The sequence below is a fragment of the Oncorhynchus clarkii genome, chromosome 1, assembly GCF_045791955.1.
Source record: "Oncorhynchus clarkii lewisi isolate Uvic-CL-2024 chromosome 1, UVic_Ocla_1.0, whole genome shotgun sequence".
NCBI classification, from domain to species: domain Eukaryota; kingdom Metazoa; phylum Chordata; class Actinopteri; order Salmoniformes; family Salmonidae; genus Oncorhynchus; species Oncorhynchus clarkii.
In genome coordinates this window covers 32,143,617-32,170,564 of record NC_092147.1, presented here as the reverse complement: position 1 = coordinate 32,170,564, position 26,948 = coordinate 32,143,617, and the positions used below count along the sequence as shown (strand labels likewise).

Sequence of the window (26,948 nt, the reverse complement as noted above, 5' to 3'; positions counted from 1 at the left end):
GGTTTTACCAGCCCTGGTTGCGCAATCGATATGCTGATACAATTTAGGGAGTCTTGTTTTCAGATTAGCCTTGTTAAAATCCCCAGCTACAATGAATGCAGTTTGCAAAGAGTCAAATAAAGTTTGTTCAGGGCCATCGATGTGTCTGCTTGGGGGGGATTATATACGGCTGTGATTATAATCGAAGAGAATTCCCTTGGTAGATAATGCGGACGACATTTGATTGTGAGGAATTCAAAGTCAGGTGAACAGAAGGACTTGAGTTCCTGTATGTTGTTGTGATCACACCACGTCTCGTTAATCATAAGGCATACGCCCCCAACCCCTCTTCTTACCAGAAAGATGTTTGTTTCTGTCGGCGCGATGCATGAAGAAACCAGCTGGCTGCACCGATTCTGTTAGCGTCTCTCGAGTGAGCCATGTTTCCGTGAAGCAAAGAACGTTACAGTCTCTGATGTCCCTCTGGAATGCTATCCTTGCTCGGATTTCATGAACCTTGTTGTCAAGAGACTGGACATTGGCGAGTAGTATGCTTGGGAGTGGTGCGTGATGTGCCCGTCTCCGGAGCCTGACCAGAAGACCGCTACGTTTCCCTCTTTTACGACGTCTTTGTCCATTTCGTTGTCCTGGGTGGAAGGCAGAACAGAACAACAAAAAACTGCATAGTTTCCTAGGAACGCGAAGCGAGGCGGCCATCTCTGTCGGCACCGGAAGTACATTCAACACCTAAGTATTGAGTCTGTGGACCTACAGTGCCTTGCGAAAGTATTCGGCCCCCTTGAACTTTGCGACCTTTTGCCACATTTCAGGCTTCAAACATAAAGATATAAAACTGTCTTTTTTTGTGAAGAATCAACAACAAGTGGGACACAATCATGAAGTGGAACGACATTTATTGGATATTTCAAACTTTTTTAACAAATCAAAAACTGAAAAATTGGGCGTGCAAAATTATTCAGCCCCTTTACTTTCAGTGCAGCAAACTCTCTCCAGAAGTCCAGTGAGGATCTCTGAATGATCCAATGTTGACCTAAATGACTAATGATGATAAATACAATCCACCTGTGTGTAATCAAGTCTCTGTATAAATGCACCTGCACTGTGATAGTCTCAGAGGTCCGTTAAAAGCGCAGAGAGCATCATGAAGAACAAGGAACACACCAGGCAGGTCCGAGATACTGTTGTGAAGAAGTTTAAAGCCGGATTTGGATACAAAAAGATTTCCCAAGCTTTAAACATCCCAAGGAGCACTGTGCAAGCGATAATATTGAAATGGAAGGAGTATCAGACCACTGCAAATCTACCAAGATCTGGCCGTCCCTCTAAACTTTCAGCTCATACAAGGAGAAGACTGATCAGAGATGCAGCCAAGAGGCCCATGCTCACTCTGCATGAACTGCAGAGATCTACAGCTGAGGTGGGAGACTCTGTCCATAGGACAACAATCAGTCATATATTGCACAAATCTGGCCTTTATGGAAGAGTGGCAAGAAGAAAGCCATTTCTTAAAGATATCCATAAAAAGTGTTGTTTAAAGTTTGCCACAAGCCACCTGGGAGACACACCAAACATGTGGAAGAAGGTGCTCTGGTCAGATGAAACCAAAATTGAACTTTTTGGCAACAATGCAAAACTTTATGTTTGGCGTAAAAGCAACACAGCTGAACACACCATCCCCACTGTCAAACATGGTGGTGGCAGCATCATGGTTTGGGCCTGCTTTTCTTCAGCAGGGACAGGGAAGATGGTTAAAATTGATGGGAAGATGGATGGAGCCAAATACAGGACCATTCTGGAAGAAAACCTGATGGAGTCTGCAAAAGAACAGAGATTTGTCTTCCAACAAGACAATGATCCAAAACATAAAGCAAAATCTACAATGAAATGGTTCAAAAATAAACATATCCAGGTGTTAGAATGGCCAAGTCAAAGTCCAGAACTGAATCCAATCGAGAATCTGTGGAAAGAACTGAAAACTGCTGTTCACAAATGCTCTCCATCCAACCTCACTGAGCTCGAGCTGTTTTGCAAGGAGGAATGGGAAAAAAAATTCAGTCTCTCGATGTGCAAAACTGATAGAGACATACCCCAAGCGACTTACAGCTGTAATCGCAGCAAAAGGTGGCGCTACAAAGTATTAACTTAAGGGGGCTGAATAATTTTGCACGCCCAATTTTTCAGTTTTTGATTTGTTAAAAAAGTTTGAAATATCCAATAAATGTCGTTCCACTTCATGATTGTGTCCTACTTGTTGTTGATTCTTCACAAAAAAATACAGTTTTATATCTTTATGTTTGAAGCCTGAAATGTGGCAAAAGGTTGCAAAGTTCAAGGGGGCCGAATACTTTCGCAAGGCACTGTAAATAGACACTGGAACAGTGTTAAATTAACACACTTACTGCTTAGTGTAAAGTCTTATTCAAATTTTTCCCTGAGTGCCTTGCCTTTCGAGCAAATTGCAGAGTTACCACCCATAATTATATGTGTTAGTGACAGAGACATGGTTGTTGCATTCATCTATTTTTAGGTTCTCTGGACTTCACCAAGTGAGATCAAAAGCAAATATGTTATCATTCTTAATGTAATAATCTTTAACACCATACCATATTTATTTCACAAGGCCTTATTTTGAGGGTCTAGTTTTACCCAAATACATTGGCCTGAAACTGGTGCAGATCACTTTGAACCAAAACCATCCCAATCATTATCATATTTCCCAGCATCCTCTATTAAGGTACATTTTTTATCTAATTTTATGTTTCATGGCATGGCAGCCACAACCCTGCAACAGGAGCCACCCCAAGGACTCCTGTGCACACCCAGAATGGAGCATTGTTAGCCACTCCCATCCCCTGCAGCAGCTCCACTCCTTTGGCAGGAGTTTCATCAGTGTGGACTGAGCTCTGCCAGCATTGCTTTCCCAGTTCCCCCCCAGTCCCTTCATCCAGCGACTTGAGGGAGGTCTGTCAAATGCTCAGTCTGCTTTGCTCTCACGTGGTTGGCCAAGGACCTTGGCAAAGTCTCAGCTCACTCAACAAATAGCTGCAAATGCCTGTTAGCTCTTATGGGAATGAGCTGAATACCTCCTATGACTTTAAATCTCATAGGGGGCTTGGGCTAATGCACCTAAATGTGCCAAGTATGATTTAAAAAATGGACACAATTGATATTTGGGTACAGGGCTCGTGTCCTGACATTCTGGTTCTTTCTGAAACATGGTTAAATTGAAGTAAATGATTATAATGTATTTAGATGTGACAGATTAAAGAAAGGGGAGGAGTGGACATATATGTCAAATCTAATTTCATGGCTTCCCAGTCTTGAAATATTTATTTTCCTAAGAAATTTGAGCTCCTGGTTGTCGATGTGTCCGTAAACCAGAATACTGCCATGGAGGATGCTGTTGTTGCTATATTCGAGTGTTAAGCATCTTTTTCGTCCTTGGAGTTGGTCATTTTAGGGGATTTGAATCTGGATAGGCTATCCCCGGCCTCAAATCAATTTCAGAGTATATGCATTGATTTGAATCTGACTCAAGTGATATCAAAACCCACACGGCCTAAATGGGAAAATTCCTGGTAACTCCTGATTGATTGATTTAATTCTTAATAATAACCTGGAAATATTTGTCTAATGGAGTATTTGCATATGATCTCAGTGATCATTGTCCCATAGTATGTATTAGAGATAAGAAACAGCAAAATACTAATCATCGTTTAATTAAGAAGATACATTTGTTAATGTTTTCTCCTCAAGGGTTTTAACATGACATGTTCTACTCAGATTTAACCACGATCTCCTGTATTCCTGACACTGAGTTGGCTCTAGAACATTTCTCTTCCATATTTATTCCCCTGGCAGATAAACGCGCCCCTTTTAAACAATTCAGAGTCAAAGATAGGTCTAACCCTTCAGATGAGCTCATTCGATGAGAAATCAGGCCTGGGCCAAAGCAAGGAAATCTTAGCACTATGTAGTGTACTGGCAATCTTTGAGTGAATTGAGAAACAAATGTACTATCTCGAAAAATAGAAAGCTAAATCAAGCTATTTTTTAAGCTCTATAGCTGACTCTGCTGGTGATCCTTCTAAATGTTGAATAACAGTATGTTAACTGAAGAGTACAAATTCCTCTTCTTCCCTGCCTAAGCAAGTTATTTCTGAATCTGGCATCATAACTGAGAAGGAAGGAATAAGTGATGCATTTAATCCTCATTTTATCTCGGCAGGCGTTTAATTTGAGAGAAACTGTGGTTTAATTGACCCTGGTCAGTCAATCGACTTCTCTTCCCTCTGCCAGCCTCCAGCTGAATCAACAGTTAACCTGTCAACTTCTAGTGAATCTTTATTTTCATTTCAACAATTTACTATATGTGGTGTGCTACAGTGCCTTGCAAAAGTATTCATCCCCCTTGGCTTTTTCCTATTTTGTTGCATTACAACCTGAAATGTAAATGTATTTTTATTTGGATTTCATGTAATGGACATACACAAAATAGTCCAAATTGGTGAAGTGAAATTTAAAAAAGTGCATATGTATTCACCCCTTTGCTATGAAGCCCCTAAATAAGATCTGGTGCAATCAATTACCTTCAGAAGTTACATTATTAGTTAAATAAAGTCCACCTGTTTGCAATCTAAGTGTCACATGGTCTCAGTATATATACACTTGTTCTGAAAGAGTCCCAGAGTCTACAACACCACTAAGCAAGGGGCACCACCAAGCAAGGGGCACCAACAAGCAAGCAGCACCATGAAGACCAAGGAACTCTTCAAACAGGTCAGGGACAAAGTTGTGGAGAGGTACAGATCAGGGTTGGGTTAAAAATATACGAAACTTTGAACATTCCAAAGAGCACCATTAAATCCATTATAAAAATGGAAAGAATATGGCACCACAACAAGAATATGGCACCTGCCAAGAGAGGGCCACCCACCAAAACTCACAGACCAGGCAAGGAGGGTATTTTATCAGCATATCGATTGCGCAACCAGGGGTGGAAAGACCTTGGATCATTGTTACTCTAACTTCCGCGACGCGTATAAGGCCCTGCCCCGCCCCCCTTTCGGAAAAGCTGACCACGACTCCATTTTGTTGATCCCTGCCTACAGACAGAAACTAAAACAAGAGGCTCCCACGCTGAGGTCTGTCCAACGCTGGTCCGACCAAGCTGACTCCACACTCCAAGACTGCTTCCATCACGTGGACTGGGACATGTTTCGTATTGCGTCAGACAACAACATTGACGAATACGCTGATTCGGTGTGCGAGTTCATTAGAACGTGCGTTGAAGATGTCGTTCCCATAGCAACGATTAAAACATTCCCTAACCAGAAACCGTGGATTGATGGCAGCATTCGTGTGAAACTGAAAGCGCGAACCGCTGCTTTTAATCAGGGCAAGGTGTCTGGTAACATGACCGAATACAAACAGTGCAGCTATTCCCTCCGCAAGGCTATCAAACAAGCTAAGCGTCAGTACAGAGACAAAGTAGAATCTCAATTCAACGGCTCAGACACAAGAGGCATGTGGCAGGGTCTACAGTCAATCACGGACTACAGGAAGAAATCCAGCCCAGTCACGGACCAGGATGTCCTGCTCCCAGGCAGACTAAATAACTTTTTTGCCCGCTTTGAGGACAATACAGTGCCACTGACACGGCCTGCAACGAAAACTTGCGGTCTCTCCTTCACTGCAGCCGAGGTGAGTAAGACATTTAAACGTGTTAACCCTCGCAAGGCTGCAGGCCCAGACGGCATCCCCAGCCGCGCCCTCAGAGCATGCGCAGACCAGCTGGCCGGTGTGTTTACGGACATATTCAATCAATCCCTATACCAGTCTGCTGTTCCCACATGCTTCAAGAGGGCCACCATTGTTCCTGTTCCCAAGAAAGCTAAGGTAACTGAGCTAAACGACTACCGCCCCGTAGCACTCACTTCCGTCATCATGAAGTGCTTTGAGAGACTAGTCAAGGACCATATCACCTCCACCCTACCTGACACCCTAGACCCACTCCAATTTGCTTACCGCCCAAATAGGTCCACAGACGATGCAATCTCAACCACACTGCACACTGCCCTAACCCATCTGGACAAGAGGAATACCTATGTGAGAATGCTGTTCATTGACTACAGCTCGGCATTCAACACCATAGTACCCTCCAAGCTCGTCATCAAGCTCGAGACCCTGGGTCTCGACCCCGCCCTGTGCAACTGGGTACTGGACTTCCTGACGGGCCGCCCCCAGGTGGTGAGGGTAGGCAACAACATCTCCTCCCCGCTGATCCTCAACACTGGGGCCCCACAAGGGTGCGTTATGAGCCCTCTCCTGTACTCTCTGTTCACCCACGACTGCGTGGCCATGCACACCTCCAACTCAATCATCAAGTTTGCGGACGACACTACAGTGGTAGGCTTGATTTACCAACAACGACGAGACGGCCTACAGGGAGGAGGTGAGGGCCCTCGGAGTGTGGTGTCAGGAAAATAACCTCACACTCAATGTCAACAAAACAAAGGAGATGATTGTGGACTTCAGGAAACAGCAGAGGGAGCACCCACATTGATGGGACATTAGTGGAGAGGGTAGTAAGTTTTAAGTTCCTCGGCGTACACATCACAGACAAACTGAATTGGTCCACTCACACAGACAGCATTGTGAAGAAGGCGCAGCAGCGCCTCTTCAACCTCAGGAGGCTGAAGAAATTCGGCTTGTCACCAAAAGCACTCACAAACTTCTACAGATGCACAATCGAGAGCATCCTGGCGGGCTGTATCACCGCCTGGTACGGCAACTGCTCCGCCCTCAACCGTAAGGCTCTCCAGAGGGTAGTGAGGTCTGCACAACGCATCACCGGGGGCAAACTACCTGCCCTCCAGGACACCTACACCACCCGATGTCACAGGAAGGCCATAAAGATCATCAAGGACATCAACCACCCGAGCCACTGCCTGTTCACCCCGCTATCATCCAGAAGGCGAGGTCAGTACAGGTGCATCAAAGCTGGGACCGAGAGACTGAAAAACAGCTTCTATCTCAAGGCTATCAGACTGTTAAACAGCCACCACTAACATTGAGTGGCTGCTGCCAACACACTGACACTGACTCAACTCCAGCCACTTTAATAATGGGAATTGATGGGAAATGATGTAAATATATCACTAGCCACTTTAAACAATGCTACCTTATATAATGTTACTTACCCTACATTATTCATCTCATAGGCATACGTATATACTGTACTCTATATCATCGACTGTATCCTTATGTAATACATGTATCACTAGCCACTTTAACTATGCCACTTTGTTTACATACTCATCTCATATGTATATACTGTACTCGATACAATCTACTGTATCTGCCTATGCTGCTCTGTACCATCACTCATTCATATATCCTTATGTACATATTCTTTATCCCCTCACACTGTGTACAAGACAGTAGTTTTGGAACTGTTAGTTAGATTACTTGTTGGTTATTACTGCATTGTCGGAACTAGAAGCACAAGCATTTCGCTACACTCGCATTAACATCTGCTAACCATGTGTATGTGACAAATAAAATTTGATTTGATTTGATTTGATTAATCAGAGGCAACAAAGAAACCAAAGATAACCCTGAAGGAGCTGCAAAGCTCCACAACGGAGATTGGAGTATCTGTCCATAGGACCACTTTAAGCCGTACACTCCACAGAGCTGGGCTTTACGGAAGAGTGGCCAGAAAAAAGCCATTGCTTAAAGAAAAAAATAAGCAAACATGTTTGGTGTTTGCCAAAAGGCATGTGGGAGACTCCCCAAACATATGGAAGAAGGTACTCTGGTCAGATGAGACAAAAATTTAGATTTTTGGCCATCAAGGAAAACGCTATGTCTGGTGCAAACCCAACATCTCTCATCACCCCGAGAATACCATCCCCACAGTGAGGCATGGTGGTGTCAGCATCATGCAGTGGGGATGTTTTTCATCGTCAGGGACTGGGAAACTGGTCCGAATTGAAGGAATGATGGATGGCGCTAAATACAGGGAAATTAATGAGTGAAACCTGTTTCAATCTTACAGAGATTTGAGACTGGGACAGACATTCACCTTCCAGCAGGACAATGACCCTAAGCATACTGCTAAAGCAACACTCAAGTGGTTTAAGGGGTTAAGAGGAAATGTACTCTCCCTTCACAAATGTACTCTCCCTTCACAAAGGTGGTGACCCTTATGACCTAAATAATTATCGCCTTATTTCTAAATTTTATTGCCAAGCTAAAATATTAGAATCCTCAATTAATTCTCAGCCAATATGTTTCTTATCTTTGAAATGTATTCTAAATGTACATCAGTCTGTTTTTAGACCAGGTCATAACAGTATCTTTTATGCATCCCTAGTTATAAATTCTGTGGTTAACTGTACGTATAAAAGGCAACATTTTGCTGCCCTCTTCATTGACCTGCCAAAGGCAGCATCATGCTGTGGGGATGATCGAGGGAAAGATGGAGCAAAGTATAGAGAGATCCTTGATGAAAACCTGCTCCAGAGCACTCAGGACCTCAGTCTGGGGTGAAGGTTCACCTTCCAACAGGACAAAGACCCTAAGCATATAGCCAAGACCATGCAGAAGTGGCTTCGGGACAAGTTTTGAATGTCCTTGAGTGGTCCAGCCAGAGCCTGGACTTGAACCTGAACAAACATCTCTGGAGAGCCTTGAAAATAGCTTTGCAGCAACACTCCCCATCCAACCTGACAGAGCTTGAGAGGATCTGCAGAGAAGAAAGGGAGAAACTCCCATAATACAGATGTGCCAAGCATTTAGCGTCATACACAAGAAGACTCAAGGCTGTAATTGCTGTCAAAGCTGCAATGACAAAGTACTGAGTAAAGGGTCTGAATACTTATGTAAATGTGATATTTATTTTTATATTTTTTGCAAACATTTCTAAAAACCTGATTTTGCTTTGTCATTATAGGGTAATGTATGTGGATTGATGAGGGAAATAAAACAATTTAAACCATTTTAAAATAAGGCTGTAACGTACCAACATTTGGAAAATATAAAGGGGTCTGAACACTTTCCAAATGCACTGTATATCATGAATTTATAATTCCAGATTGACCTGTTAAGCAAGCCCATTACAACTCTCATAGAGATCATAATATCCTAAAAATACTTTACTTTATAACCATCATATACACCTGAGTGAGTCTGAGTGGCAGTGACCACTGTGTAGAAATCTGAATTTAGTGTGATGTAGGGCCTGTATACATTATCCTTCCTGAAACCCAGTTTCTATCTCAATGCATTGAATGCAATGCAACTTAATAAGTTGTCAGCATCAAATGTTAAGATTTAATTGCGTGTAGTAAAGTGATAGCAGTTCATTTTTATTACATAGCATTACATTGCACTATATTGATGCAGTCAATTTTGAAGTAATTTGAACAGTGGACCCTTTCCAAAAAGATGGACTCGTTCCAAAATGGACATGGGACTTTCCCATCCGGACCTGATATGCATAAATATTTTTTTAAATATAGAGACCCGTTCCAAATGAACGTGAGGACAATTAGACCCGTTCCGTATAGACCTGGTCGGATCCAGACCCGGTTTGATCCAAGTGGGGGAAGAAGCAGAAAAGTCAATTTTTAAGCTACTTTATCAACCGGAGCTGATAAAGTACGTGAGAGAAGAGGTAGAGAGAGATGGCGCTCTAACATGGGTCGTGCTGTGTGTGTAGGCTACTGTGAATGTGAGCGAGTGAAATGGGGTGCAGGTAGGAGGGAGAGAGGGAGAGACACTAACCAACCAATCTGACTCGTGCTTTAGTAGACTAATAGCTGCCATAGCAAGGTTATGTATCATCCAATATGATGACGTAGTACCTGTCTTGACTGCATTAAACTGGGAGAAGCTAGTTAAGCTAGCTAGCTAGGTTAATTGAGGCTGCATGAACTTCCTTGTCCTACACAGTCACAAACAACAATAAATCCATTCAGAAAATTAAATAGCAGCCTACCTGTTGGCTTTTGGTCGTTGAAGCCTATCCTTCTCCTTTAACTTTTAATTCCATCATTTTAATTCTATCTTCCATTGATTAGATATCTCCTAACTTTTTCCACATACAGAGGTTCTGTGACTGTAGCCTATTGCCGCTTTGATTACTTATGATTGGCCAACAACAAGCGACACTCTTGTGAAAAGCAAGAGCAGCAGCATAAATTATACAATTATCTCAACTGTAGCAGTTGCGTTCGGATCTGTACGGGTCTTTCCGGACAAGTCAGTTAAAATTACACATACCCGAGACAATCCTATCAGATCTGACCCAGAACCGTGACATTATTTAAAATTCTGGATCCGGACCCGCTCGGGTCCTGGATCAGGTCTTGGGTATTCGGGTACAGGTGGATCCATGAAGACCTCTAGAATCTTGTAAATCCTATAGTGACACAACCAAGTGGTCTACATAAAGCATTACCAGAGCATAGAACGACTGTAGATGTGAAAATAGTTTTCAAATATTCATCAATAAATACAGCCACAGCAGAATTAAAACGATATAGCCATTTTACCTCAGTAACATTTGTCATGGGGTTGAAACCACAGAGGTTGCAGACAGTGTTCTTGCATTCGGTACAGGTGTTGTAGTTGGGAGGGTCCTTGGAGCCCATGTTGAGTTCCACCTTGCAGAGTGGACAGGTGGACTGGCCTGCTTTGGGAGATGGTTGGTAGGATGCTGTTCCCTTTGTAGGCTCTGATGGGGGGTTGTCCATGTTGACCTGTACTGATGGGGGGACCTTGGCCTGTTGGGGTTGCTCTGCTTTCTTCTCCTCTGCTTTCTGAGCAGCAGGTGGTTTGGTCTCCTTTGTAGGAGGCATCTTGGGAGAGGCCTGAGCTGCTGCAGACACCTTCGGAGAACCTGGTGGTGTGGTGTGGGGCTCATCCTGAACAGCTGAGTTGATCAAAGTGGATGCAGAGCTGAAGATGGAGGAGCCAAAGCCAAACATCTTACCAGACACTGAATCTTCAGCCTTTGAGGAAGCAGGCTGAGACTTAGGACCACCAAAGCCAAAGAAGCCCCCTGACTCTTGCTTGGGGGCCTGAGCCTGTAGCTGTGGCACAACGTTGGCAGGAGAGGCTCCATCCTTTGGAAGCTCTTGCTGAGGCTTCCCAGGCTCCTCCTGTGTGCATGGGGTGGCATTACTCTGCTTATGCCCAGGTTGGCCTGGCTGCTCTGGCGGTTTCTGAGGCCCTGATGTTCTCCGGTTCTCCTGTGGTGCATTCTGGGCAGGTACTGGGCTAGCCGGTGTCTGAGGGTCTGCTGCTTTAGCAGTCTCTGCCTTGGGTGGCTGTGTTGCTGATGTAATAGGGTTTTTCTGGATGGAGCCTTGTGTAGAGGTGTCTTTCTTCTGTGGTGCAGGAGATATAGAGGCTTTGTTGGGTGAAGGCTGGGGTTTCATCTTTGGGGTTCCAGGTGGGTCCGAGCCTCCGAGTGCTCTTTGCATCTGGCAGGTCAGACACAGCCACTCCTTACCCTACAATAGAAATCACAGCTTTACGCATAATATAAAGGTTTTCGGTTTTCTCACAGATGAACAAAGAAAAAACTGTTAAATGCAAACAATATATCTATGTTTTTTTTTCTTAATCCTTAATCCATACTAGGTACATACTATATACAAAATAATGAAGGTTATGACTTATCGTAAAAAAAAAGATGTGAATATTAAAGTAACACTGTGTCTTTATCTACTGCTACTGCCTTTACCGTACAACACTACCTTCATATTCTGTTAATGACTGCAGTGGGCAATGCCTCATGCTGAATGAACTGCCAGTAAATCAGTCTACTCTGTTTAAGCAGCCTGCTAAGTGGTAACTAGAGTTAATACACTGACTTATCAAACCACACTTGCCAGAATCAAGCATGCTCAATTCTCCACTTTACAAAAAAATACAAAACAAATTTGACACAGAATGTCATTCATACAAATGCTACAAGGTCAAAAATATAAATATTTGTCCTACTGTTTAATAATGATAAATTAATAACAAAGTATTAAATACTGTATATTCTGGAATTAAGCTCTACTTACGCCAGAGTCAGGAGGACTGAAGCCACAGAAGCTGCAGACGACAGTCTTACACTGTGTGCAGGTGTTATAGTTGGGTGGCTCCTTGGAGTGTAGGTTGAGTCCGGTAGTGTTACACACTGGGCACAGGGGTTTAGCTCCAGCCATAGGTCCGGCTTTAGACTGATGCCCAGCTTTACCAGCGGCTTGCTGCTGTGGTGTAGTCCTAGGGGAACCCTGCTGCTGTGGTGTAGTCCTAGGGGAACCCTGCTGCTGTGGTGTAGTCCTAGGGGAACCCTGCTGCTGTGGTGTAGTCCTAGGGGAACCCTGCTGCTGTGGTGTAGTCCTAGGGGAACCCTGCTGCTGTGGTGTAGTCCTAGGGGAACCATGCTGCTGAGTGCCAATCTTAGGGGACCCTTGTGGCTGAGCTCCAACCTTAGGGGACCCTTGCTGTTGGGGTCCACCCTTAGCAGGTCCTTGCTGTTGGGGTCCCTTAGGATTTTGTGGCAGAACCCCAACTTTAGGTGACCCTTGCTGTTGGGGTCCATCTTTAGCAGGTCCTTGCTGTTGTGGTCCACCCTTAGGGGACACTTGTGGCTGAGCGCCAACCTTAGGTGACCCTTGTTGTTGCGGTCCACCTTTATCAGGTGCTTGCTGTTGTGGTCCACCCCTAGCAGGGGTTTGCTGTTGGGGGGCTTGTTGTTGTGGTCCACCTTTTGTAGGTCCTTGCTGTTGAGGGGCTTGCTGTTGTGGACCACCCTTAGGAGGTCCTTGCTGTTGTGGTTCACCCTTAGCGGGGGCTTGCTGCCCGCTAGGTTTGGCTGGTTGACCAGCCTGACCGTTCCCCTGCAGCTGGGGTCCTCCCTGTTGCTGCTGTGGGGCATTCCCAGGGCCAGGAACTGACCCAGGATGCCGAGGGCCTGCTTTCTGTTTGTCAACCTCCCCATTGTCCCCAAAAATACCTCCTCTGACAGCAGAGGAGACAGAGCTGAGGGGGTTGGCCCCGCTTAGAAAGTTAGAGAACATGGCAGGGTCCTCCTCTTTGTCCTCCTCTTCCTCGCTGGAGTCTACAGAGCTGTCAAAGCAGGAGCTGTCCTCTCTCTTCTCTCCTACAGGGGCCTGGGGAGGAACTGGGCCTGGGGCTGAGGGGAGGGCATCTACCGCCCCACCACTGCTTTCGCTGCTACTACTGCTGCCTGGGCTCTCTTCTGGTTCAGCTTCTACACCAGACTTCCTACAGAGACAAGAGAGAGGGTGACAGAGAGAGAGGGGGGGGGGAGCGGCGTGTGAGAGAGAGAAACACACAGATTCACACCGATAGAACACACACACACACAAAGACATATATGGGACAAAAAATCAGCTCCATTGGGAACTTCAACCTGGCCATGAATGAACTGAAAGACAAAGCAAAGAGGGCTTTCTAGGCCATTAAAATATCTATAAAATTAGGCATACCAATTAGGATATGGCTCAAAATATTCAAATCAATAATAGAACCAATTGCACTGTATGGGAGCGAAATGTGGGGTCTGCTTACAAAACAAGTATTTGACAAATGGGACAAACACCCAATTGAAATCCTACATTCTGTAATTCTGTAAGAGCATTCTCAGAGTAGAGAAAAACTGACCCACCACTCCTACCATTACAAAGCCCTCAACTGCCAAGAGGTGACCACGGAGAAAAGTCCCATCAGCGAGATGGTCCTGAGTCTCAATTCACTAACCACTACCAAATTATCACAGGGCACAAATAAAATATATCACCTATTGGAAAGAAACCACAAAAAAAAAAATATTTTGCTCTAAACAAACAGTGCAAGGTGGCAGACTATCTGACCACTGTGAATGATAGAAAATGTAGGAAAAACACTGATCACAGCCTGGCCATGGAGACCAGTCATCACAGGCAAACCTGGCTGTCCCCAGAGGACAGGCTGTGCTCATGCTGCCCCAGGAAGTGATAGAGACAGATCTGCAAACCAAAATGCTGTGTTTTAGCAGCCAAATGTGTGGCCTCGTGCCACAACCTGTGGGACAGCCAGTGAGAAGTATAGTGTGATTACTTATATTTGCCTATTCTTTATTATTATTTGTTGTAATTCCTGTTAATACGACAATCACTATCATTATTAATGCTTAATAACAAACAGTCTAGCATATTCCTGTCTTTCACCATCGCTATATGTATACATTTACAATGTAAGTGTTGACTTTCCATGTCAATAAAGTATACTGAATTGAATTGAGAGAGAAGGGGTAAGGGAGAGAGAAAGTGTGGAAGGGAGGTGGGGTGAAGGAAAGAGAGAGCATTAACAATATTCTGATTAAACATGCTGCCCCAGGCAGGCTGAGGATGGTAAACAAATAGCAACATCTCAGGATATATTGGAAAGTAATGAGGACACAGGTCACATAATGCCATTAATGTCTCTGAGTTCTGTTTGTTATTACCGCTCTGCACCCTGATACACCTCTCTCTTCTCACATGCTGCATCGAAAATACACATATTCATAAATTATTGCATGGCTATGGCAACAGATTGTCCATGCAACATGTTAACCTTTTCAGAACACAGAGAGAGAGAGAGAGAGAGAGAGAGAGAGAGAGAGAGAGAGAGAGAGAGAGAGAGAGAGAGAGAGAGAGAGAGAGAGAGAGAGAGAGAGAGAGAGAGAGAGAGAGAGAGAGAGAGAGAGAGAGAGAGAGAGAGAGAGAGAGAGAGAGAGAGAGAGAGAGAGAGAGAGAATGATCATCTTTTGTCATGTGGCAACAACATGCTGAATAGTGAGTACCCTACATCTTACATTTGGATATTAAAATTGGCAATATACTAACTAAAATACAATAAATAAATGTAGGCAATGAAAGGTGTAAAAAAAAAGCATAATGTAATATGACCCTTGTCAAGAATCTCGACAGTGTACCTATGCTTTTCTTTGCAAACATGTTATCACATCATGTGGTGTCTTATGAAATGATATTTTAAATAATTACATAATGGATATGAATATACATTCTGTGGCACACGGATGTAAATTAAAACCAAGTAACTGTCGACCGATATCTCAGCTGAAAACGATGATCATGTGCAAATTAAATTGTCGCGTGCTTTCAGCTGAGGCTTTAATGATTGCGTCTCGGTTTGATTTACTCAGCATGGGCTGTTGTTGGGCTTTCGGCACCATGGACAGCAGCATAGAGCCATCACGGTTTCATACATAATCAAGCCAGAGAGATCCCTTTCAACCAGAAATACAATACAGACCACGGTCCTACACAGTCATGGGAGGCGGAGACTGCATAGCAAATTCAAGTACTGAGGTTAACCACATTCATATTTACACAGGAATATATCACGTTCCCCATAGGCTTGTTGCCACTATAAAACGTGTGACCTCTGTAGCCCCATTAAATGGCGAATGAATGCTTTCACCCAACAGCCAGTATTACTGTAGAGGAAATTAAATCCAAAGTCTGGTTTAAAGCGGAAACCCGAGTAAACACACACATACACACACAATCTGGTGCTCTCTGGAGAAACCGCAGGCACATACGGACAGGAGACAACAAATGATGAATGAGAACTAAACTCTGATATGGAAATACATATTTATATAATTTCCTAGATATCAGATTAAAACATTATAGTAATGACATGGCAGTCGCCAATGCGAGTTTAAATAGATACACGGGTGTTCTAACCTTTTATCTCCTCCGCGCCTGGTCGTGATTTTGCATCAGTCAGTAAGTCAAACAGACAGGCTGTATTAGCTGCAACTCTACTTGAGTATGTATACACGATGCAATCCGCATAGTGGAGTAGGCTACCAGTAGGCTACCAGACCTTAAATATGACAGCTCTGAAACCTCGATCCTCCCGGCAGTGAGATGGAGGAACCCCCTCGCTCAGCCGTTTTTCGCTCGGTGCGCCCTTGCTTGTTCCGCAGCGAGCCAAATGACGCCAGGGTACGGAAGCTTCCGCAACGAGCCATCTGTAAACAATGTCTCGTTGCGGGACGAAGCAATGTGCACCCTTAGCCTACACCTGCATTCGCCCCCATCTCTAGTCTAGCTATTGTAAAAATAAAAAAAAACATAAAAAAACGGAACCGCCATCATCCCTGTGGACACCATAAAGAAACCCCCTGCCAGAGGCATTCCCGAGGATAATTCAGTCCAGCATTCCTCACCCTTCGCGGGCACTTTATCAAACAGATGTATGTACATCACACGGTTCACTGAAAAACAAGACGCAAATGCTACCTGTTGTTGTGCTGGCTCTGTCGTACCAGATGTCTCGTCCCATCTTGGCTCAGCCCTCCGTCAGTCGGCTACTCTTGTCAGTTTCTGCGGTCTGCCGGGCTGCGGAGGGATGGCGGGCACAGAGCAACGCAAGTCTACAGCATCCACTGATTCCGCCTCTCTGCATACGCATGCGCTACCATCTGACAGCCAGTTAATCACAATACATCATGCAGGAACATTTCAATTAAAGGCACACAGCGACTTATCCCCGGCAGCCACACATTAAACGATAAAAAAAAAAAAAAAAAAAAATCATTTATCGCATGCATGCGCCATATGTTTGCAGTTCTCATCAATAATGTTCATGTTTTAAATGTATGTAAATTGTAAACAATTTTGTCTGTAATGTCTTTTTGAGACCCCAGTATGACTAGGTGTCGCCTTTGGCGTCGGCTAATGGGGATCCTAATGAAGAAAAGAAAATAACAATTAAATGATCATATTATTATCTCGCTCATTTGGTTGGCCTTTTGGTCAGGCAGATAATTATATATATCATGCTTGGGCTCTTATATCAGACATTAAAACCTAGACCGAGTAGGTTGTGTTTATGATTCTGAAATGATGTTTGTGCCCAGTGGGTTATTTCCAATAGGTGCAGGGTTGATTGAATACATGTGCAAATAATAATCATTGACTACTGCATCCATGTGCTCAAGACCAAAGAAGAAAAAAATATAAATGATATATTTTACAAAAAATATACTTTGGATTAGTGTCGCTTCTCACTTCACTTGTAGCAAAAACATTTTTGGCTTAAACTTTAAATTAATCTTCCATGCAGGAGTCTGTTCTCCAACTGATTTCAATAGCCTCCGTCTCAGGAAGCCCGTGCTAGTGAAATATACTGTCCCCATATATGGTGGCATAAGCTAACTGAGTACGTTATCCCCACTTTTCTCTTACTTTATTTACCATGTTGTTGGCACAAAACAACACAATACATGAATGTTTGCCTGACAAATGACAACAGGTAGGCCTACTTATCAGTTAAAGAAAACGTGACAAACCGTATAATAAGAATGACATATTCTCTAAAAAGTAAACTCACCCATCGCGGTAGTGACAATGGATAGGCTCATTCCTAAACTATTAACCACGCTGCCCTGGGCGCAAGCACACCCAGTAGGCAACCCGTAGAGAACACGGAAGTCATAAGTAAGACAAGCATCCAGCCTGCCAGGAAAAATATCGACAACAACTTTACTGTCCTAAGTTACAGAATGCCTGGATTGTGTTGTCACATCGAAACCCGATTGGACACGAGTCCCTGAATGAGTATTCTCAAATGGCGTTTGAAAAATCACGACATGTAGGCCTAATTGACTAGACTTCAGCCGCAACAAATGCTGCAGAGCATGCAACAACATGTTTTAAGTGTGGGGCGTTAAGTACGCATTTTAACAGTCTGTCTGTCTTTAGCAACTTTTCTTCCTACTTATACAGGAGTAATAAAGTCAGAGTTCACACAAGAGTAATATTTGTATTTTATTATTAATATTGTTTTTGAAATAATATAAATGTATCAGGGGGTGCTGCAACACCCTCAGCACCCCTAATATGGCTTGCTTACACAGTGAGCATAATATGGCCATCTCTGGGCCCATCATCACATTCACACAGGCATCAAGTACTAGTGAAGTAGAACACCCACAGGCCCACAATACAGCTCATCTAGAATCTACAGTACCTCTATTTCTGTGACCAATTTTTTGGTATCTATTGCATTTTTAAAATAGACACTCCCTCCTGGGTCTTAGGTGAGACACGGCTCTTCAGCGTCAGCAAATGTGGTTAGTCCAGAGAAATACATACTGTAATAGGAGGATAAGAAACATTATAGTGTTCAGTGGTAAGAAGAGACAACAACCACAGGGCCCCAGCACTACATACACTAGAGCTCCTCCAGTCTAGACTCTCCCTCCTCTCCTCTACAGACCTAGGCATGCTGGCACACTGGCACCTGTCCCAGATTCGTTTTTCTTTCAGAGTGCAGATGTAATGAGAGGAGACTTGCTGGGCTATCCTCTCTGGCCCAGTGTCACTATGATGGGCTGTGGAAGACAGACGGCCTTCTCCACTATCTCTCTCTCTCTCTCTGCTCAGGTGGGGTTACTCAGAGGAAATACTCAAGTAATGCTGAGTCTAGGACATCAGTCTTCTTTTTGCTTGTTTATTACACTCATCAAGCAGCTTCTGAAATCAAAAGGGCTGCAAAAATAAAAATGTACCTTATGGAACTGATGTGACTGTGAAGAGACACACATACAGACACATGCAGACACACACACATGATAACATATGCACTATATACACACATACACATGGATTTTGTGTTGTAGATGTGTGGTAGTAGAAGTATTGGCCTGAGGGCACGCACTTAATGTGTTGTGAAATTAAATGTTTTTTTACATTTTATATAACTGCCTTAATTTAGTTGGACCCCAGGAAGAGTAATGGGGATCCATAATACATACAAATACCTCAAATGGTGAGTATAGTGAAACATTTTCCATGGTAGTGATGGGAAGACCTACACAAAACACTAGCTATTCTGAAGCTAGGAGCAATATCTGGCACCTGACTATCTCAGCTGTACTGAAGCTTAGAGCAGTATATGGCACCCCGACCAGCGAGCTGTGAAGAAAGAGATGTGGCACCAAGGGGCAAACCAGCTCCCAGCCTTTATAGACCACTCATCTGCTATGAGGATGATAATAAAGCACCACTGACTCTATCAGCAGGGGACAGGATTTAGCAAGGATTTCAAACACACACTCTCACTCACACACACACACACAAACACAGTCCATCATTGTGAGTGGAGTGTATGTATGTGTGTGTGTGTGTGTGTGTGTGTGTGTGTGTGTGTGTGTGTGTGTGTGTGTGTGTGTGTGTGTGTGTGTGTGTGTGTGTGTGTGTGTGCGTGTGTGGGAGGGAGGGACGGAGAGCAAGTGGTGAGTGGGCATGAAGAAATGTTGTGTCATGTGAGATCAGCAGGAAGCTGGACTCTCTCTCTCTCTCTTTCTATGGAAAGGGCCAGATATTTCTTACACACACACACACACACACACACACACACACACACACACACACACACACACACACACACACACACACACACACACACACACACACACACACACACACACACACACACACACACACACACACACACACACACACACACACACACACACACACAATCATCTGGGGATGCAGCTTTGCCCTGCTCACTCGGGCTGAAATTACTTCCGTTCTTCAGCATTATTAAATAACACCCTCTTACAGGCCTGGGGTCAAAATGTCACCCTCATCTGTTACTGTACACAACTAATAGACATTAGTCACTGTACTGTCAGTTTGACTGTTGTTCTGCTATCTTACACAAAGCTGGTTGCAATGGGGAATTATAGCAGTAGTCTTCATGTTTGGAATATGAATGATATCTCATCTGTGAAATTTGCATTTATGATATAGGTCCGAGTAAAATTGGTCTATTACCAGACACATTTTCTGACAAAATCACATAATTATGAGCAGTAGGTCTTGTCATTCCATATAGATGTAGGATCTTAATTCGAACCAGGTCGCTACAACAGGAAAATACATCTGCAGCAACAGGAAATATTAATTTTTATGTAGATTGTAATTAATGGACATTTTTATTGGGGTTGATACATTTTTCATAAGGGAAAATCAGGTTAGAAATTTCAAAGTGGAAATTACAAACTTCAGAATTCTTTTAAAAATATCAAATGCACAAAACGTTTAAAGTTTCCTGCATTCTACAGTTTTTAGCTACAGTGCATATCACATAACTGTGACACAGAGAGGAGAGAGTTTCCTTTGAGGCCTAGTCATTACATCAACCTGGCTGCCATTTTAGAGTCATCCCAGTATGTTATGGACATGGGGGCACATCTCTGACAAACAGCCTCTGTGATCCACAACCCAGCCTACACTAGCAATGTTTCACTGCTCACTCAAGCATGAAGCACAAAGACGTTTCTCTCTCTCTCACATTCTCTCTCACTCACTGCCTGTATCTCTCTTCCCCTCCTTTTCACTCTCCCATTTTAATTAAAGTCTGTCTGAGGATTAAGCTGGCTATCATCATCGACTCAACAGCACCTCAACAGAAAGTCAGACTGCAACTTCAAACCAGCAAAACATTATTTGACAGCAGTGCAGCTATGTGAGCTTGTGAGATAAAGTTGTTTAAAACATACACATTATTCTTGGTGATTCAGTTCTGAATGACCCATTCCCTATCAATAGTTGAATAGTCACCTGCCGTGTACAGGTTCTGTGTCGTGTAACATATTTGTTGTTGTTGCTAACCACAATTGTGTCGACGACCAAAACACTTAGGTTATCGTATCTTACCTCTGATGTTTGCCTTTCAAAAAGGCAAAGCAGTTTTTGCCCGGCATGTCTTTCCCTGGAACAGAGCGGTGTGGTGCTGTAACCTGCATGGAGCTGATGCCTGCTACTAGTGCTGCTCCTGGTTGGTCTCTCTGAGTCTCTGTGTCTCTGAGTTTCTGACAGAGCAGAGCGGAGCAGGGTCACTATGTAATCAATACAGTAACCTGATCACATACACTTTGCCAGCGTCATTAAATTTACATCTGCCCTGAGGAGGGGAAAATATGGACCCGGAACAGTACTCTGTAGATGAGTAACAAGACCATGACACTGAGACAGGTGGGACACTGAACTGTTTCACTGATGCCATAAAGATGAAATGAATTTGTCAGGAATATGAATAAAATTAATTCCTAGAAATTCTAGGAATGCATTTTAAAACAGAGCCTCACTATTTTGGACAGTATTGGACCCCTCACCTCTGGTCAAGTAAAGGTGAATTATGCATGCCTCTATTGTGGTATAATATTTAATTTGTTTAATTCTTGACTAATAACATGTTTATAGCGAGCAAATTATTTTAAATCTAAAAGGTTATAGTATAGTTTATTTTGCTTGTTCTTGTTTAACAGTACCACCATACTAACAAAATGTGATGGATCCATCTTACACTCTTAGAAGTAAAGGAGCCTGGAAGAACCTTTTGGGGTTGTAAAAATTGCCACACAGGGGTTACCTTTCCAGTTCAAAAAGGTTCCTTGAGGAACACCTCTGAAAGGGTTCTTTGAGGAACCCCTGTGTAAAGGGTACCCCTTTACACAGTGGCTTATTGGAGGCGTGGCTTTCAGATAATTATTTTTAGCACCTGTTAGAATAATGTCAATCATCATGTTAAATTTGTAGAGTTGCCCCCCTTGGCACCTACTATCATACCCAGTTCAAAGGCCCTTAAATATTTTGTCTTTCCCATTCACCCTCAGAATGGCACAAAAACACAATCCATGTCTCAGTTGTCTCAAGGCTTAAACATCCTTCTTTAACCTGTCTCCTCCACTTCATCTACACTGATTGAAGTGGATTTAACAAGTGACATCAATAAGAGATCTGTCACAACTTCTACCGAAGTCGGTTCCTGTCCTTGTTCGGGCGGTGTTCGGTGGTCGACGTCACCGCTCTTCTTGCCATCATCAATCTATTTTTCATGTTCCATTTGTTTTGTCTGGTTGTGGCACTCACCTGGTTTCAATTCCCTAATTACATGTTGTATATGTTCCCTCTGTTTCCCCCATGTCCTTGTCGGGAATTGTTTATTGTAGGTGTATGTGTGCTTTATGTGACTGGTGCGATTCGGGTTTTTGTGCCCATGTGTTTTGTTATTTTTGTATGCCGGTAGATATGTACGTTAAACGGCTCCGGAAATTTACCAAGTTCGGCTCTCCTGCGTTTGACTTCCATGCCACCAGTTACGCACCTCCTGACAAGATCATAGATTTCACCTGGCACAGCCAGAAGAGGACTGGCCACCCCTCAGAGCCTGGTTCCTCTCTAGGTTTCTTCCTAGGTTCTGGTCTTTCTAGGGAGTTTTTCCTAGCCACCGTGCTTCTACATCTGCATTGCTTGCTGTTTGGGGTTTTAGGCTGGGTTTCTGTACAGCACTTTGTGTCATCGGCTGATGTAAAAAGGGCTTTATAAATACATTTGACTGATTGATTGATATGTCATGGAAAGAGCAGGGGTTCCTAATGTTTTGTATCCTCAGTGTATATATAAAACACAGGTAAATCAGTTTTTCTGACCTCACAGGGCCTTTAAAGGTTCCTCCAAGATCCCCTCAAACAACCAAAATGTGCAAATTTTGCAGCATTTACTAGCAAGCTCAAGGGTTCCTTGAGTTACCCATAACTCTTAGGCTTTGGTTAAAAGTACCAAGCTTTGCTACAGTGCCAGTGGAATGTATTTTCCCCCTGTCCCTCTACTTCACTTTTAGGAAGTGAAAAGTGTCAGTCTCATGCCACTGCTAATGTTTTCCTGAACAATGACCAATTTTTATTGCCATATTAAAAATACTCTTAAAGGGCCAGCATCCTACTAGCCATTTTCACTGTCCCCTCCTCCCTCCTCCCTCTCTCAATCATATCTCCCTCCATCCCTCTCATCCCAATCTCTTCCGCTCCCCCTCTTCTCCTACTTTCCTGGGAGAATCCAGGTGATAATGTGGAGCAAGCCCCCTAATCTCCTCTCGACCACATGAACGAATCAGGAGCTGGCAGGAAATCATTAGTGATCTCTAGCAGGAGAGGATAGGAGAGAAGAGGGATAGAGAGAATGCACGGAGCATAAGAGGCCTGAGGATGATTGTACAGTGTAATGCTGCTTCTGCTCCAGCTGCTTAGAAGGAGGAGCGGGATTAAGTATTACTACCACTAATTCTACTTACTGCCACTGGCACCACGCAATATAGTTGTGTTCTCAGCTGTACATGTCATTCTGTAAGACCCTAGGCTATAGTTACAGTACATATACTAACATGAATACTACTGGTTTTAGTCTGTTTGGAGTGTAAGGGAGTGAACGGGATTGATAATAAGGGTTACATGGATAAAATCAGACCTCTCTGAAATTAAATTGTATCCTGTCAGCAAAATATATTTGACCTAAACTCTTCTTGAATACTTGAAAAAAGAAAAACTATACCAAAAATAACAATTAAAACAAAGAGGATAGCAGAGAACGTGTCTACCATTTACCTTCACTTAGTGGACAGACCAGAGCCTTAGATATGCAGTTTTAGAAACTGCTCTTTGTCCTGTAAACATTTACATGGCAACGCAGGATTTTTGATAGCACACAGGACTGCAGGCCAGAAGGTTGTGGGTTTGCAGATCACAGTGGATAAGAGTAGGGGTTAAAATATTTACTTTATAGTAAAAAAAGCATTGCATGAATCTATCATTTTATTTGCAGGTCCAAGAAAACAGCCTTTTTATAAAGATTTAATGCAATTCTATATAATTTTACATATTAGCAGAATATTTTTAATACCACATAAATTACCGAAATTACAGGCAAAGAATGGACAGAGAGATAGGCCTATATGTTTGTTTATCTTATCATATTTCTCCAATGCCAAATCAGTGTGTCTTGTTTGCAATGAAACTGTCCCTGTTTACAGATAATTACATCTGAGAGCCATTAGGAATCTGAGAATGGTACTTTCAAAAGTTAGGCCTACCTTTCCTCCCCAGACAGAGTAGGCCCACCGATGTTTCCCTTAGTGCTGTCTGGGGTTAAACATCATCTATTGTATAGAAAGTTAACAGCTTAATCAATTGATAATGACATAATTAAATTACACTTCCCATGCAAAGTCACTTTTTGTCTCATCGGCTATAGAAGTTTAGATCAGCTTCTGAATGTCAAAGAAACTAAGCAATGATATCCCCATATGCATCAGAGTCATGTCTTTCCCACGTATTTTACAGCTTGTTTCTAGTATAATGCATCGCGGACCAAAGCTCTGTTATAGATTCATTTTTATAATCGGATGCCTTTAATTTTATTCTAAATCTTAAGCTAACAAGGGTTGGGTCTGTGCTTTTGCCGTGTTCCTTAATAAAAGGTAGGCCTATGTCATACCCTCTCATACCCCCTCAATTCGATTCTTGACTCAACAGCCCTTCACTGACAGGGAGGTAAGCTATTGAAAGAGTGCATGGAGGAATTTACAGACAAATCTGTCAAACAGGCAGTGGTGACCCATCATTCAGGGCAGGTGGGGCTCTGTTTTGAGCCACACATTTTTGTTAAAAAATTAAATAAAAAATGGCATATTATATTGGCATCAATATGTGTCACATATCAGTTTGCAAACAATGTAAAAAAATAAATAATAATAATTGACTTAATAAAGCCAAATACTAACACGGTTTCTTTTTTGCTTTCTTGAGTAAGGCAGCTCCAAAATGAAGGTGTTTCAGCCTAGCTCAGTAATTTCTGTGGTGGTGGGGCAGCCAATGGAAAATACGAAGCATAGGTGTTGGTAATGTTCTCTAGTTGCGCCATGATTAGCTCAGTGTTCTGTCACTGGTGGGGACAGTACGTCACCGCCAAGTCTAAGGGAGAACTCGAAAATTCAAGCCCCTTGGGTGCAGCCATAGAGTGACATTAGAAGTGCCCATCCAAGAAGGCTCAAGGTCATTGGCCACAGATAAAATGACGTCAATTCACGTTATATCTACGGTAGCTTTGATTGGACTGATCATGTCAACGCCATACTTTCAAATTTTAGCTAGCGGTCATCATCATGAATCAAGTTGACAATCTACTGGCAACTCCTTTTTAATCCTTGTCATATGAAGAGAAATAATTAAGAGAAATTATAGATAAAATGTACCGGTGCTCACCGGCCATTGGACATAAACATTAGACAACAAGTCGGAAATCGCAAATTCACCAATAAGTGGTTTGGGAGGAATCAGTGACAGTGGCTAACTGCAAGCATTGCAAAGCAATATCTAGCCTGCTATTCAGTGGAGTGGCTGTGTGCACCCAAATCTGGGTTTAGGTGTCTTGTTTCCAAGTTTTAGATGATAAACATTCAACATTGGCCATAATGTCAATGAAGCATGATTTGTGCCGACACTCAAAACAACTGTTAACTCGGAACTGTGAAAACTTGACTTCGGTGAGTTCAAGACAACTGGGAATTCCGGAAAAAAAAGCTCTGATTGGGAAATAGGTTTTGAACGGTCATCTAACTCGGAATTGTAAATCAGGAACTCTGGTCTCTTTCTACCACTAGGACATATAGATCAATGATTCAAACATGCTTTTTTCAGAGTTCCCAGTTGTCTTGAAGGCACCATAAATCCAGAGAATCCCGGATTTGGATAACAAAACTTGCCCATGAAGGATCGTCATGCCACCTTCCTGTTCAAGTGAGCACAGCACAACAATGTGTGTTCAAAAATGTCTTGTATGTTGCTGCATAAATGATGTAATATGCCAGGGAGATATGTTACTGTAGCTAAGAAAGTAATACTAAGTGTATGTTGTGTAGTAAGATGTTAGTAGCCCATGTTTCTCACCCTAATCATTTTGTTACTTACCCCTCTTAATTTCGCCTACTGTTCTGAAATGTAATCATCAAATTTTGTAAGAGCTTTAATTGTCTGCTTATAAGCCCCCTTTATTTAGCCTACGGTTTTGACTTTGTGTACAGGGAGAACACTGTAAGAACGGCCCATGTTCTGAATTCTGTCGCTGTACATTTCATAAGTGCTAAACAAATAGTTATATTGACTACGTCCGTCCTAGCTCGCTCAATAATGTCTTAATCGAAATTACGGATTGCCTCTTATACGCTTGTCGTCCCCTTATTCCATAGTTAGTACATATCAATTGACATTAGAAGACACATTTGTTTAAGCAAGTCAGCCACATCAGCTATGTTTTAAAAAAAGGCAGAGATGAGGGGCAGCATCTGACACACACCGATATATAGCCTAATAAGTAACTCATTCTAAAACACTGTGAAATATTTAAAATGTCATCATTTGCAAATTACATGACGATCCCCTGGACTAGATTTTGAAAAAGTACTGAACACTCCCCTCCACTGAAAAAGCATTACACTCCCCCATTTTCCTCCAGGTAAGCATTCTGTAAATGTTGATCCATCCCTAATGTTTGACAGAACAGACTCATTAGTTGTAGCTGTTGTAGCTGTATACTGAGGAACGTGACAGGAGTCAGCCGTAGCTCAGTGGTCAGGTCTAGACTCTAGACAACAGGCTGTATATAATTGAAGAGGTGTAAAAGAAGCTGCCCAAGGTTTTAGGTTAGCTACCTCAGGACTGACTGCTGAAACTCTGCAGGTAGATGTTTTGGAATTGTTTTTAATATCTGTGTTTTTACATGTACATGAGTGATCGATTGATTAATCCTATGCTACACAAAGATAAATATTATTTTTCTAAACTACTTCTTTTTTTTGCACCCGTTACTGAAATGGTGTTTACAATTTTAAATGGCTTGGGTAGTCTCCTCACCCTGTTCCTAACCCTGGTAGTCTTTATGAACGCAGGATGAGGGATAATACAAATTCCAACTGTTGGATAGCCTAACTCTGGCTGGATTCCAATAGGAATTACTAGTGATGGGAAATCGTGTCTTTCTGAAGGCTTCTGAGCTTTTACCAAATTGTGCAGA

General features: G+C 42.9%; 1 protein-coding gene across 1 annotated transcript in view; it reads right to left on the bottom strand.

The window, feature by feature from the left end:
- The window catches only part of LOC139376659 (protein piccolo-like), a 113,364-nt gene extending 100,276 nt beyond the window's left edge, over positions 1–13,088 (bottom strand). The window contains exons 1-2 of the mRNA XM_071119899.1: positions 12,087–13,088; positions 10,563–11,525 (exon numbers count right to left, since the gene is read on the bottom strand). Of these exons, the coding sequence (XP_070976000.1) occupies positions 10,563–11,525; positions 12,087–13,088 (1,965 nt within the window). The remainder of the gene's footprint in view (positions 1–10,562; positions 11,526–12,086) is intronic.
- Between the last annotated feature and the right edge of the window lie 13,860 nt (positions 13,089–26,948).